The sequence below is a fragment of the Scyliorhinus torazame genome, chromosome 10, assembly GCF_047496885.1.
Source record: "Scyliorhinus torazame isolate Kashiwa2021f chromosome 10, sScyTor2.1, whole genome shotgun sequence".
In the NCBI taxonomy this organism is placed as follows: Eukaryota; Metazoa; Chordata; class Chondrichthyes; order Carcharhiniformes; family Scyliorhinidae; genus Scyliorhinus; species Scyliorhinus torazame.
In genome coordinates, this window is record NC_092716.1 from 27,762,924 (window position 1) to 27,777,177 (window position 14,254).

At 42.3% G+C, this 14,254-nt stretch overlaps 1 protein-coding gene across 1 annotated transcript in view; it reads left to right on the forward strand.

The window, feature by feature from the left end:
• LOC140430425 (kelch-like protein 36) overlaps positions 1 to 14,254 on the forward strand; it is a 40,473-nt gene that overhangs the window by 19,431 nt on the left and 6,788 nt on the right. Inside the window, exons 2-3 of the mRNA XM_072517897.1 lie at positions 4,601 to 5,674; positions 9,458 to 9,615. Of these exons, the coding sequence (XP_072373998.1) occupies positions 4,601 to 5,674; positions 9,458 to 9,615 (1,232 nt within the window). The remainder of the gene's footprint in view (positions 1 to 4,600; positions 5,675 to 9,457; positions 9,616 to 14,254) is intronic.

Here is a 14,254-nt window from a genome sequence, read left to right on the forward strand (position 1 = left end):
TGCATCCTCCCAATCGCATCTTTTATCTCCTGCTCCACTATCGCTCCTTCTAATGTAGCCCTGTCCCCCTCCCCTAACCTCGGGTACTCCAACCCATCTAGAAATTCCTGCATCTCCCGGTCTCCCCCAGGTGGCTCTGACCTGTACAACCTCTCATAGAATTCCTCAAAGAACTTGTTAATCAGATCCAGAGCCACCACCAACTTCCCTGTCCTGTCCCTCACCTGAACAATTTCACTTACCGCTGCCTCTCTCCGAAGCTGACCTGCGAACATACTTAGCCTGGAGCCTTACCTCCATGCTCGTAAACTGCACCCCTTGCTCGCAGTTGGCGCACCGCCTTCCTGGTAGATAGTTGATCAAAGCTCGCCTGTTATTCCTTCCTTTTTTCCAACTTCGCTGGGTCCCCATCTTCTGCATAACTCCTATCTACCTCCAACATCTCATCTATTACCCTCTGCCGCTCCAACCTCTCCTCTTTGTCCACCCTGGTCTTAAACGAGATCACCTCACCCCTCAACACTGCCTTTAGAGCCTCCCAGACAACTGCCTTCGACACCTCACCCGTACAGTTGAAACCTACATATTCCTCAATTACCTTTTCACTTTTGTCACAGAACCCTCGGTCCCACATCTAATTTCCACCCCGGCCTCTGCGTTACCCACTTCCCCAGTACCAGAACCACCCAATGTAGAGCATGATCTGATATTGCAATTGCCGAGTATTCCGACCCCTTAACCCCAGTCAGCAAAGCCTTCCCCACCACGAAAAAGTCGATCCGCGCGTATACCTTATGGACTGCTGAGAAAAACGAATACTCCCGCTCCCTCGGGTGCAGAAACCTCCAAGGGTCCATCACTCCCATTTCCACCATTAGCCCAGCCAACTCCTTCGCCCCCCCCCCTGATGGGACCAGCGAGCGCGGCCGTAACCTGTCCAACCTTGGCTCCTGCACCAAGTTGTCCATGACCTTTCATCAGATTTTCAGCATCTGCGATATTTTGCTTTTGTATGGCATGATGCTGCCAAACCTGCACTGGGCACAGCAGTTAGCACTGCTGTTCCACAGCACCAGGGACCCGGGTTTAATTCTGGCCTTGGGTGACTGTGTGGAGTTTGCACGTTAGTGTGAATACAGACAACTAATTAAGAACAACCTACCACAATGTAATATATCATGTGTATCACTATACTACCCCACTGTGTACAGGACTGCTGAACCAGCGAGTACAGAAAACACGGCAAATAGCAAGAAGGGAAAGGGGTTTTGGTGGTGTTCTGGTTTGATATTTGATAAAGCATTGTTCTGGTTTGATATTCAATAAAGTATTTTTCTGTGCAAAATGGTTGGATTTTATCTCTTCGTTCAGTGGGTAAATGTGCTACCTGCTGAGTCATATTGATGTTGACTGAGTTCCTTGTCTTAGGCTGAGTTAACTGATCACAGCCAGGCATATTTGAAACATCCTGTTGGCTTCCACACAGTAGGCAAGGCAGGTAATGGAAAATAGGGACAGAAGTAGACTTTCAGGTCCATGGGCCTCTTCTAGCATTCAATTAGATCATGCCTGATTTGGACATAAGACCATAAGACATGGGAGCAGAATTAGGCCACTCGGCCCATCGAGTCTGCTCTACTATTCAATCATGGCTGATATTTTACTCATCCGCATTCTCCTGCCTTCTCCATCGATTATTTGACCACTTTTGTTCCACATCCCGTGACACTTGCTTAACAAAATTCTATCGATCTATCACTGGTATTGATCATTTCTCTGTTTCAGCTCAATCGAATACCTTAATCATTCTAAATTAGCCCATCATTCAACAAACTGACGGGGACACCAATTTTTGCAGCCTGCCCTCATAATGTCACTCTTTCCTCTTCAGTATTATTCTGGTGAAACTTCACTGCATTTCTACTGTGGGCAATCAACCTTGTTGTGTACAACTGAAGCAAAACTCTTCACACTTTTTGAGTTCCAATCCCCTTGAAATACCAATATTCCATACCCGTTCGGATTACTTTTATGGTTTCTGTTCTGCTATACAGTGGCTGCTGCCGGAACGCTGGGATGTACGAACGTCGTGAGGATAGGATCAGGCTCTATTGTGACATCAATGAGCTTGTTGACACTTGTTATTCAGGACTACCGATCAGGACTACCGATCAAAAGTAGCCTTTTACATTTGGACAATGGATGCTTGCCAACAACTGCAGCAAGCCTGAATCCGTGTTTTCAGGAGAATGCAGTAAAAGGTTAGGGACAAGAAAGAAATTGAGTAGTTAAATGCAGTGAAAACCTCATGGTACTGCAATGTTGAAAGTACTCATAGTGCACAAATATCTATAGTGTAAACTACTATTGAAAATAGTTTGTTGTTCTGTCATTTGACATTTGATATTCTGGGCTATTCATAGCAAATGGATGAACAATCCTGGGTGAGATTTTTCAGTCTTTGTGCCTAGGTAGGATTATTGGATTGCCTGAATGCACCAAGAATATTAGGCAGGGAAGAGCACGTGACCATAATGGAGTATGGCTGATTTTCCTTTTTCCAATATGTTAATCGAAGTAGACAGAAATTTGAAACGGCACCATTAAATACATTCATTCCTTGCTACCCAATTCTCTTGTATTTGCTGTGCAAGAATTATCTCATTGCCTCATGAACAGGAAACTCTATCCATTTACGTCCTTCACTATCATTGTCCAGCGTCCTGCAGTACTATTTTTAACCTTCACAATTGGCATAAGTCAGTTCCTATAGTGAAAGAACAAAGCCAGCTATAGTACTTGACTGCACGTAAAATCTTTATTTATTTTTTTACAGAAAAACAGTGCAGAAAAGGCCCTTCGGCCCATGAGTCTGCACTGCCGCATGAAACACCTGATCTGCCAATCCTAATCCCATTTGCCAGCGCTTGGCCCATAGCTTCGAATGTTAAGATGTGCCAAGTGCTCATTCAGGTACTTTTTAAAGGATGTGAGGCAACCCGTCTCTACCCCCTCCCAGGCAGTGTGTTCCAGACCGTCACCACCTTCTGGGTAAAAAAGATTTTCCTCAACTACCCCCTGAACCTCCTGCCCCTCACCTTAAACTTGTGTCCCCTCGTACCTGACCCTTCAACTGAAGGGAACAGCTATTCCCTATCCACCCTGTCCATGCCCCTCATAATCTTGTACGCCTTGATCAGGTCGCTCCTCAGTCTTCTCTGCTCCAGCGAAAACAACCCAAGCTTATCCAACCTCTCTTCAGAACTTAAATGTTCCATCCCAGGCAACATCCTGGTGAAACGCCTCTGCACCCGCTCCAGTGCAATCACATCCTTCCGATAATGTGGCAACCATTTACTTTGTATAGACTACGTCACCAGGTGTTAAGTAAATACTTGTATCCCCTGTATTAATATTTTTGGTGTTTTGTTCAGATTCTTAAACCTCTTTTCATAGAATTGTAGAATTTACAGTGCTGAAGGAGGCCATTCGGCCCAACAAGTCTGCACCGCCCCTTGGAAAGAGCACCCCACTTAAGCCCACATCTCCACTCTATTGCTGTAACCCCACCCAACCTTTTTTTGGACACTCAGGGCAATTTATCATGGCCAATCCACCTAACCTGCACATCTTTGGACTGTGGGAGGAAAGCGGAGCACCCGAAGGAAACCCACGCAGACACGGACAGACAGTGACCCAAGCAGGGAATCGAACCTGGGACCCTGGAGCTGAGAGGCAACTGTGCTGCCCACACCACTGTGGTACCGTGCCGCCCGCCCTATAATTCTTGAAAAATCCTACGTCTATGCAAACTGATGTAATGTTTAACTTAGCAGAGTATAATACGTTTAGTATATTTGAAAACAGTTGTGATACCTGTCATTGCATAATCACTAGTTATATTGTAATGGTTTCTGGTTTCAGTCACTCAAATTGCATTGTAAAACAAAGCAAGATAGTATTTACAATCGACTACATATTTATTTTGCCATCACAAAAATGCCACAAATCATGTTTTGGGTTGCTGTAGTTGGAGTGATATATCCTTAAAATTGTGCTGCATTTAATAAAAATGACACTGACATCCTGCTGAAGTTAACTAAAACAAATTGATTTTCAGAATTTGAGAGCACAGCTGGTTTAAATCGACTGGTTGCATAACTTCTTTTGGCCACTAGCAAAATGCCTTTTTAGAATTGTTTGTATCACCACTGCATACAAGTAAAGGTTTGGAAAGTAATAAAGAAACAAAGGATTCGGGTGCCATTGCTAATAAAGCTGAATATTTCCAGTGAAGCTCTTGTCAAGTTAATTAGTAGGATGTCTTGTGAGTATTAGCCGGTGTCAAGATAACTCATTCAGCCTTAAGTAAGTTATTGTGACCACACTGGATTTATTATACTTTCTTGACTGCAATCTCTATGCTGGTAAGTGAATACTTCAAAATATACAAGTGTGAACTCAAACGTGCCATTAACAAATGCATAAAACCTTTTGTACCTCAATAAACACAGGTCCTAGGATTTCTTATGCACTCATTTTGACTAAAAATGCTAAATGAAAGAAAGTACAGTAACCTTCAAAGTGAATTGTCTTTCAGGTATACAGGTGGGCGGATCATTCTAGTGACATCCTTCAGGGGCTAAATGAGCAGAGACAGAGGGGACTGTTCTGTGATATCGTGCTTGTGGCAGATGAGCAGAAAGTATCAGCCCACAGGAACCTATTGGCTGTTTACAGTGACTATTTTAATTCTATGTTTACAATTGGAATGAGGGAAGCTTATCAGGAAGAAGTTGAGTTGGTTGGAGCCTCCTACATAGGTCTGAAAGCTGTGATTGACTTTCTCTATAGCAGCGAGCTCCCTTTAGATGGTGGCAATATTGACTATGTGCTGGAAACTGCGCATCTACTACAAATTTGGAAAGTGGTAGATTTTTGTTGCGAGTACCTGGAGAACGAAGTTAGTGAAGAAAACTACCTATATCTTCAAGAACTGGCCTCAATTTATGACCTGGAACGATTGGACTGTTACATTGATAGTTTTATTCTGCATGACTTTGGTACCCTTTCCTTCACTCCAGAATTTTTACAGAACATCTCTGTGCAAAAACTTTGTCTTTATTTGGAAAGCAACAATGTACAACATGAATGTGAACATGATTTGCTGCAGGCTGCACTGCAGTGGCTGACACAGAGCCCTGAGAGAGTGCAGGATGCACTCCATGTCCTTAGAAACATTCATTTCCCACTTATACCTAAAAGTGATCTGTTACATCGAGTTAAACCAGCAGTGTGCTCTTTACTTCCCAAAGAAGCAAATTGTGAAATCTTCTTGGAAGAAGCAATATATTATCACAATAACATCGCGAAACAACCAGTACTTCAGAACAAACGTTCCTCCCTCCGCTCAGACATTGAAAGACTATTATTTATTGGTGGGGAAGTATCAGAACGCGGAGAAGAGCTAAGTGATGATATGTGCTTCTTTGACGCGGAAAAAGAGCAATGGTTTTCTCAAACAATGCTGCCTGCAAGGCGGAGCCACCACTGTGTAACTGTGTTTGGAGGATTTATCTTTATGGCAGGCGGAAGCTCATCTCGAGACAATGGAGGTGACGCAGCTTCAAACATCCTTTATAGATATGATCCTAGATGTAATCAGTGGTTCAAGGTAAATTTCTTCTCTTCTATAACTTGACATCACTTCTATTTGAACATCAAAAATGAACCTATACATGATCATTTCACTGCAATATTTCCAGGCCTCTGCCAGGGTTTCCATTGTCATTATCTTTCTACTGTAGAGGAAAATTTCAAATGGGGTACACATTTAACTTGTAAACTCTAAATTGAATTTAAAAGTCCATCATGCACCCAGACCCTAATCAAACTGAGTTTATTTTGTGTAATATTTATACTTTCCTCTCTGCTCATTAGACATAATTGGGACAAAGAGAGACTTAGTTGCTACATGCATTGACATTAGTCCTTTTACAATAACAGAAACTGCTTAAGGAAGGTGCAACGGTAAAGGAGTCTACTAGTCAATCAAATAATCTGTATTAAACACAAAATGTAAGAACTGAATAACCTTTTGCCCACAAATAATTAATACAAATTTACACACTGGGCTAAATCGCTGGCTTTTAAAGCAAACCAAGGCAGGCCAGCAGCACGGTTCGATTCCCGTACCAGCCTCCCCGAACAGGCACCGGAATGTGGCGACTAGGGGCTTTTCACAGTAACTTCATTTGAAGCCTACTTGTGACAATAAGCGATTTTCATTTCATTTTCATTTCATTGGGGATTTAGTGGGCAATTAGTTCCACTGATATTATTTAAGAAATAAGGCAGAAAATTTGCAAATGGGACAGAGGGTGTGAGAAGCTGGTTTATGTGCATCATATAGATTGTTCTTAATGGTCCATTGACAGTTTACAACAGCTTTTCTTCGTTGGCCACATTGGTGTTTCTCATGAATCCTCCAGGACCACGTGTGAAGTTAAAATCAACATTCCTTAAGTTGTTGATGCTTAATAGATTTTGGTTTCCTGATGCAGGATTTATCCAGCGAAGACCAACAGCGCGCAAAGAATACAAGAGGTTAAATCCTGCAATGGCAAGTTGTGAAACTGAGTAGTAAATTAGAATCTTATGGGTGAGCGCCAAAGAAGGACCAAGAAAGTTGCTAGTTTTCCGCAAAAGCCCAAGTGGTTCACTAATAAACTTCAGAGAAGGCAACCTGCTCCTCCTATCTGATCTGCCCCACATGCTGCTCTGTTTCCCATAGTGAAACCAGTCACCCTGAGCGTTGTTCAATGGCCTGGAATTTGCTGTAGTTAGGCAGCTTGCATGCCTCGTTAGTTGTACTTTTTCCCTTGCCCTTGAGTTTGAAAATGTTTTGCCCTGTTAAGGCCTTGCCATCAACATCCACATCCCGTTATATTAAAAAAAGCAGGTGGAAAAGTGAACTGCCAATTGTACGCTGAGGGCAGCAGGACATCTAGGATTTAAGGGAACAACAGTTCATCTCCTTCACCAGACAGATTTAAAGATTTTCGCAAAAGGAACAGGAAAAATGAAGAAAGAATGTGAATTTGAGTTATATTAGGGTCAGAAATAAGTTGAGGGCGAAGGTGAATTAACCTCCTCTTGGCCTCATCCTTTTCTTCATCTACTCACTGCCTCTTGACAACATTATCCAAAGGCATTTGTTTTTTCATATGCACCCTGATGACACCCAACTCTCTCTTTCACACCACCTCCCTCAACTCCTCCACTATTACTAAATTATCAAGTTGCTTAGCCAGCATCCAGTACTGAATGAGTAGCAATTTCTGCCAATTAAATATTTGGCAGGCAGCATGGTGGCGCAGTGGTTAGCACTGCTGCCTTACAACGCCAAGGTCCCAGGTTTGATCCCGGCTCTGGGTCACTGTCCGTGTGGAATTTGCACATTCTCCCCGCGTTTGCATGGGTTTCACCCCCACAACCCAAAGATGTGCAGGCTAGGTGGATTGGCCATGCAAAATTGCCCTTAATTGGAAAAGATGAATTGGATACTCTAAATTTATTTTAAAAAACAGAAATGTAATATTTGGAAGACTGAAGCCATTGTTGTCAGTTTCTGTTCACCAGTTAATGACTCCATCTCTCACCTGAGCAACACTTCTGAAATTAGCCCAGTCTCTTTGCAATCTTGGCGTCACGTTTGTTCCCACGATGAGCTTTTGACCTCCCTCCTTTGTTCCCAAGATGAGCTTTTGACCTCCCTCCTATCATGTTTGCCTATTTCCACCTCTATAATATTGCCCAACTTCACCCCATCTCAGTTTTTCTGCTACTGAAACCCTCATCATGCCTTTGTTATGTCTAGACACAACTATTTCAATGCAGTCTTGGCTGGTCTCCAAATTCTACCCTCTGTGAACTTGGTCATCCAAAACTCTGCTACCCATGTCTTCACTTGCAGCAAGTATCGTTCTTGTAGTCACTGGCTTACCTTGGCTCCTAGTCAAGCAATATCATGATTTAAAAACTCCCAAACTGATTTCCAGATCCCTCCGTGGCCTCGCCCCTCCATATCTCTGTGATCTCTTCTAGCTTTGCTACTTTTACAAGATATCTGCACTGTAATTCTGGCCTCTTGTGCATCTCTACTGTTAATTTCTCCATTACAGGTGCCCATATCTCCCATTTGGAATACCCTCCCTACATATCTCCCCTCTATCTTGCTTTCCCTCCTTTGAGACACTCCTTAAAATTCGATGTTTAAATTAAATGATATTTCAGCAACCATAAATGTCCTCATTAAATAGGTACTTACACTGTTAAGTACTCTTAATTTTTTTATGGCGAGTTTAAGTGACATTTAATGCACAAATGAAACAGTTTTGTGAAATGTACACCTAATTGAGGGAGAACTGCCATAAGGTTAATGTTATAGCAGGATAACTCATCCAGCAAGTTTAGCAACGTCACCAGATTTCAAATTTTCAAAAATCAAAACCCATTTTTGTTTTTCATCAGGAAATCATTTAAAAGGAGTGCTAGGTTTGGATTATTCTACAAAGGTGCCAAACCCAGCTATCAATGTTCATGTACTGCGTAATGATGGAGGAAATAAGGGTTCTGCATTTGACTTGAACATGAAGATTGCACTGAATTATATCACAGGTTGGAGTATAATAGGGGGCCTAATCCACAATGACAATAGATGGTATGAAGATATCAAGTGAGGTGGTTTGTCAATTATGGATTGCTCCTCTAAGAATTAATGTAATTGTGGAACTCAATTAAAGGCCTAGAGATTTACTGCTTGGTGCAGTCTTGATTGCTGCTTTACATTTGGTGTTATTATTTCCTCAATTAAATTTCTACCCTCTACCCTTCTGCAGACTGAGGCTTTCCAAGGCAAATATTATGGAGCAGGTAACAGAGAAGAGCATTTCTGGAACTGTGGGGAGCAGAGGGATGGTGGCTTGCACTATCAGGCTGTTGAGAGGCAATGCTAATTTTGAAGGCCCCTCTAGTTTCCACATGAACCTTACATTTTATGTTGAAGTCATTGTGAAGGTGATACCCAATGTTATCAAAAGCCTGTTGCAAAACCTCAATATTTTTAGATGCATCTCTATGGGAGAGGTAGAATGTAAAGAGAAAGTTCTGTACTCCAGTCGAACAGACTGAAAAGAGCAGGGGGATTATTTCATCTTGGTGGGTGGGGGAACAGGAAAAATGATTGGTGGGCGATGCAATAATGGGGTCGCGCATCTGGAGAAGTAGGAAGATGTGTGTGTTTATGAAATGTTTCACAGCGGATATTTTACAGCAAAAGCGTCTTCAAATTAGGCCTTTAAATAAATAGTGATTAACACTTAAAGTTTCAATGGATTAGAAGAAAATGCAGTAATTTTACACATGGTTTCTTAGATGTTCTAGGTTTGTTTTTCAGGTTGCTCCCATGAATCAGAGACGAGTGGATTTTTACTTGGATTCCTTTGCAAACTTTCTGATAGCTGTTGGAGGAAGGAATGAAAATGGTGCTTTATCCTCTGTTGAAATTTATGATCCCAATAATGATTCCTGGTCTTATGTTGCTGGTTTACCAAGGTATTGCAGTACTTTCTCATATTGTTAATACGGCTTGAATCTGTGGATATCTTACATGTACTTACTGCAGAGTCTGAAATTAATTATTCATGATATCTTATGAATTGGTTTATCATCAGTGTATTTTTAAAATATACTAAGCTGGGCGGTGCGATGGCACAGTGGTTAGCACTGCTGCCTCACGGCACCGAGGACCCCGGGTTCAATCCTGGCCCGGGTCACTGTCCGTGTAGAGTTTACACATTCTCCCCGTGTCTGCGTGGGTCTCACCCCCACAACTAAGTCATGTGCAGGGTAGCTGGATTGGCCATGCTAAATTGCCTCTTAATTGGAAGAAAAAGAATTGGGCACTTTAAATTTTAGAAAAAGATTGGTATACACGGCTCAGGTAATTCATTTTAATAACTTTCAAGAGCATTGGCTGAATGATACAAGGAAGGGTGGCCAGAATAACAGAGTTTGAAATATATTGAACTGTTTAAATAAAATAGTTTTTATATTATCCAAATGAGAGAGACCAGTTTTGAGTCATGGGTTAGAAGGAGATGAAGTAGAAAACAGTGTAGCAAACAGCAATTTCATCGAAGTAGGATAGAGACAGAAAATAGCATTTTCAGCATTATCCCATTGCCATGAGCTTAATGCTATGGAATCAAAGTGAGCATCTGATTGTGTGTACATATATGCAAGTATGTATATATCTATGATAAATTGTCTATGATGACCATGCATAGCTTATTTTGCTCACTTACTCTTAAATATGTTAAGGTGCCTTATGCATTCTCCTATACCTTTGGTAGAATCTAATGCCATGCACCTCCATAAAAATTATCATAAACTACTATCATCGAGATTTCTGTCAAATCATTCCATTGTGCTGCACTTGACAACTCATCAAACGCTTGCCTCCTCACAGTACAGTGGCTGGATTGCTCCATCTTGATTTCCTCCGTGCCCTGCACTGGGTTTCGAAAAACTTACTCTTCAGTTGTTCAAAGATGCAGTTGAACAAAGTCTAAACAACAACTATCGTCTCTGATCTTTGACTCCACTCCTTGTTCGTCCACTCTTTAGCCATTTTGTCTTTTTCCTCCTTACTTTTGCTATCTCCTTTCACCTCGGAGGGAGCTTCTACATCTCCTGTAAAGCTGTCTTCAAGAAGCTTGGTTTTCTTTTCACAAGTTCATAAGATATAGGAGCAGTATTAGGCCATTTGGCCCATCGATTCTACTCCACCATTCAATCATGGCTGATTTCATCCTGATCTTAACTCCACCATCCTGCCCATTCTCCATAACCCTTCAACCCATTACCAATTAAAAATCTGTGTAACTCCTCAAATTCACTCACTGTCCCAGCATCCACCGCACTCTGGGGTGGCGAATTCCACAGATTCATAACCTTTTGGGAGAAGTAGCTTCTCCTCAACTCTGTTTTAAGTTTGCTTCCTCTTATCCTAAGACTATGACCTCTCATTCTAGAGAGGTGTAAAGCACCTGTATAAAACACTTCTTTCAACGTTTTGTCAACTGTAATAAAAAGGGGGGTGTGGGACAAGGATAGAACAGCTATTTTCCTGGACTGTCTCATCTTTTGCCTCCAATTGATCATTGTCGGTGCTTCTCCCAATAATCATGCTCCTGTGATATTTACTTCTATTCCATCTAATCTCTAATCACTCTACTATCCTATTTTGTTCAATTAATGTTTGTCACACTATTTCCTACTTTACCTCACTTTAGCCCATGATTCAAAACTTGTCTTTCTCATTTGGATTATTCTAATATAAAAAGCTATTTCATTTAAACTGTTGAATATAATGTAGCACCTTTATCCCAAAAATGTCATTGTTATTCTGCCCACATCTTGTACCCTTTCCTTGTATCACTGTGCCATGGTTTTGTCTGGATGAGGAACATGTTACCTTCTCCAATGCATTCTAACAAAGTAAGTTTTTCATGAAAAAAATAGAATCTTTCTGCAAATCTTAAATTCATTGTCACCTCCCATGCCACTTTCAGGCAATCTATCTGATTCAGTTTTCTGGCCACTGCTAGAGCATTGAAATAGGCCTAATCAAAGTCACATATGACATGTTCTGATACTATGACCATGGTGCACAATCCTACCTTCTTGACCTTTGATACGGTTGACCATACTGCCCTCTTCCATTTGAGTGGGATTGCCCTCACGTCATTCTACTGGAAAGAGTGGAAACTCTTTAGATCAAATAGCTTGGGTGGGGTGGTGTTTGTGCAGTGTGTCCAGGAAGCTTTTCTAACACAGTATGTAGATTGTCCGACCAGAGGAGGGGCAATATTGGATTTAGTACTTGGTAATGAACCAGGGCAAGTGATAGATTTGTTAGTGGGGGAGCATTTTGGAGATAGTGACCACAATTCTGTGACTTTTACTTTAGTAATGGAGAGGGATAGGTGCGTGCAACAGGGCAAGGTTTACAATTGGGGGAAGGGGAAATACGATGTTGTCAGACAAGAATTGAAGTGCATAAGTTGGGAACATAGGCTGTCAGGGAAGGACACAAGTGAAATGTGGAACTTGTTCAAGGAATAGGTACTACGTGTCCTTGATATGCATGTCCCTGTCAGGCAGGGAAGAGATGGTCGAGTGAGGGAACCATGGTTGATAAGAGAGGTTGAATGTCCTGTTAAGAGGAAAAAGGAGACTTGTGTAAGGCTGAGGAAACAAGGTTCAGACAGGGCATTGGAGGGATACAAGATAGTCAGGAGGGAACTGAAGAAAGGGATTAGGAGAGCTAAGAGAGGGCATGAACAATCTTTGGCGGGTAGGATCAAGGAAAACCCCAAGGCCTTTTACACATGTGAGAAATATGAGAATGACTAGAGCGAGGGTAGGTCCGATCAAGGACAGTAGCGGGAGATTGTGTATTGAGTCTGAAGAAATAGGAGAGGTCTTGAACGAGTACTTTTCTTCTGTATTTACAAATGAGAGGAGCCATATTGTTAGAGAGGACAGTGTGAAACAGATTGGTAAGCTCGAGGAAATACTTGTTAGGAAGGAAGATGTGTTGGACATTTTGAAAAACTTGAGGATAGACAAGTCCCCCGGGCCTGACGGGATATATCCAAGGATTCTATGGGAAGCAAGAGATGGAATTGCAGAGCCGTTGGCAATGATCTTTTTGTCCTCACTGTCAACAGGGGTGGTACCAGGGGATTGGAGAGTGGCGAATGTCGTGCCCCTGTTCAAAAAAGGGACTAGGGATAACCCTGGGAATTACAGGCCAGTTAGTCTTACTTCGGTGGTAGGCAAAGTCATGGAAAGGGTACTGAAGGATAGGATTTCTGAGCACCTGGAAAGACACTGCTTGATTAGGGATAGTCAGCACGGATTTGTGAGAGGTAGGTCTTGCCTTACAAGTCTTATTGAATTATTTGAGGAGGTGACCAAGCATGTGGATGAAGGTAAAGCAGTGGATGTAGTGTACATGGATTTTAGTAAGGCATTTGATAAGGTTCCCCATGGTAGGCTTCTGCAGAAAGTAAGGAGGCATGGGATAGTGGGAAATTTGGCCAGTTGGATAACGAACTGGCTAACCGATAGAAGTCAGAGAGTGGTGGTGGATGGCAAATATTCAGCCTGGATCCCAGTTACCAGTGGCGTACTGCAGAGATCAGTTCTGGGTCCTCTGCTGTTTGTGATTTTCATTAATGACTTGGATGAGGGAGTTGAAGGGTGGGTCAGTAAATTTGCAGACGATACGAAGATTGGTGGAGTTGTGGATAGTAAGGAGGGCTGTTGTCAGCTGCAAAGAGACATAGATAGGATGCAGAGCTGGGCTGAGAAGTGGCAGATGGAGTTTAACCCTGAAAAGTGTGAGGTTGTCCATTTTGGAAGGACAAATATGAATGCGGAATACAGGGTTAACGGTAGAGTTCTTGGCAATGTGGAGGAGCAGAGAGATCTTGGGGTCTATGTTCATACATCTTTGAAAGTTGCCACTCAAGTGGATAGAGCTGTGAAGAAGGCCTATGGTGTGCTCGCGTTCATTAACAGAGGGATTGAATTTAAGAGCCGTGAGGTGATGATGCAGCTGTACAAAACTTTGGTAAGGCCACATTTGGAGTACTGTGTACAGTTCTGGTCGCTTCATTTTAGGAAGGATGTGCAAGCTTTGGAAAAGGTGCAAAGGAGATTTACCAGGATGTTGCCTGGAATGGAGAGTAGGTCTTACGAGGAAAGGTTGAGGGTGCTAGGCCTTTTCTCATTAGAACGGAGAAGGATGAGGGGCGACTTGACAGAGGTTTATAAGATGATATGGGGAATAGATAGAGTAGACAGTCAGAGACTTTTTCCCCGGGTGGAACAAACCATTACAAGGGGACATAAATTTAAGGTGAAAGGTGGAAGATATAGGAGGGATATCAGAGGTAGGTTCTTTACCCAGAGAGTAGTGGGGGCATGGAATGCACTGCCTGTGGAAGTAGTTGAGTCGGAAACATTAGGGACCTCCAAGCAGCTATTGGATAGGTGCATGGATTACGGTAAAATAATATAGTGTAGATTTATTTGTTCTTAAGGGCAGCACGGTAGCATTGTGGATAGCACAATTGCTTCACAGCTCCAGGGTCCCAGGTTCGATTCCGGCTTGGATCAC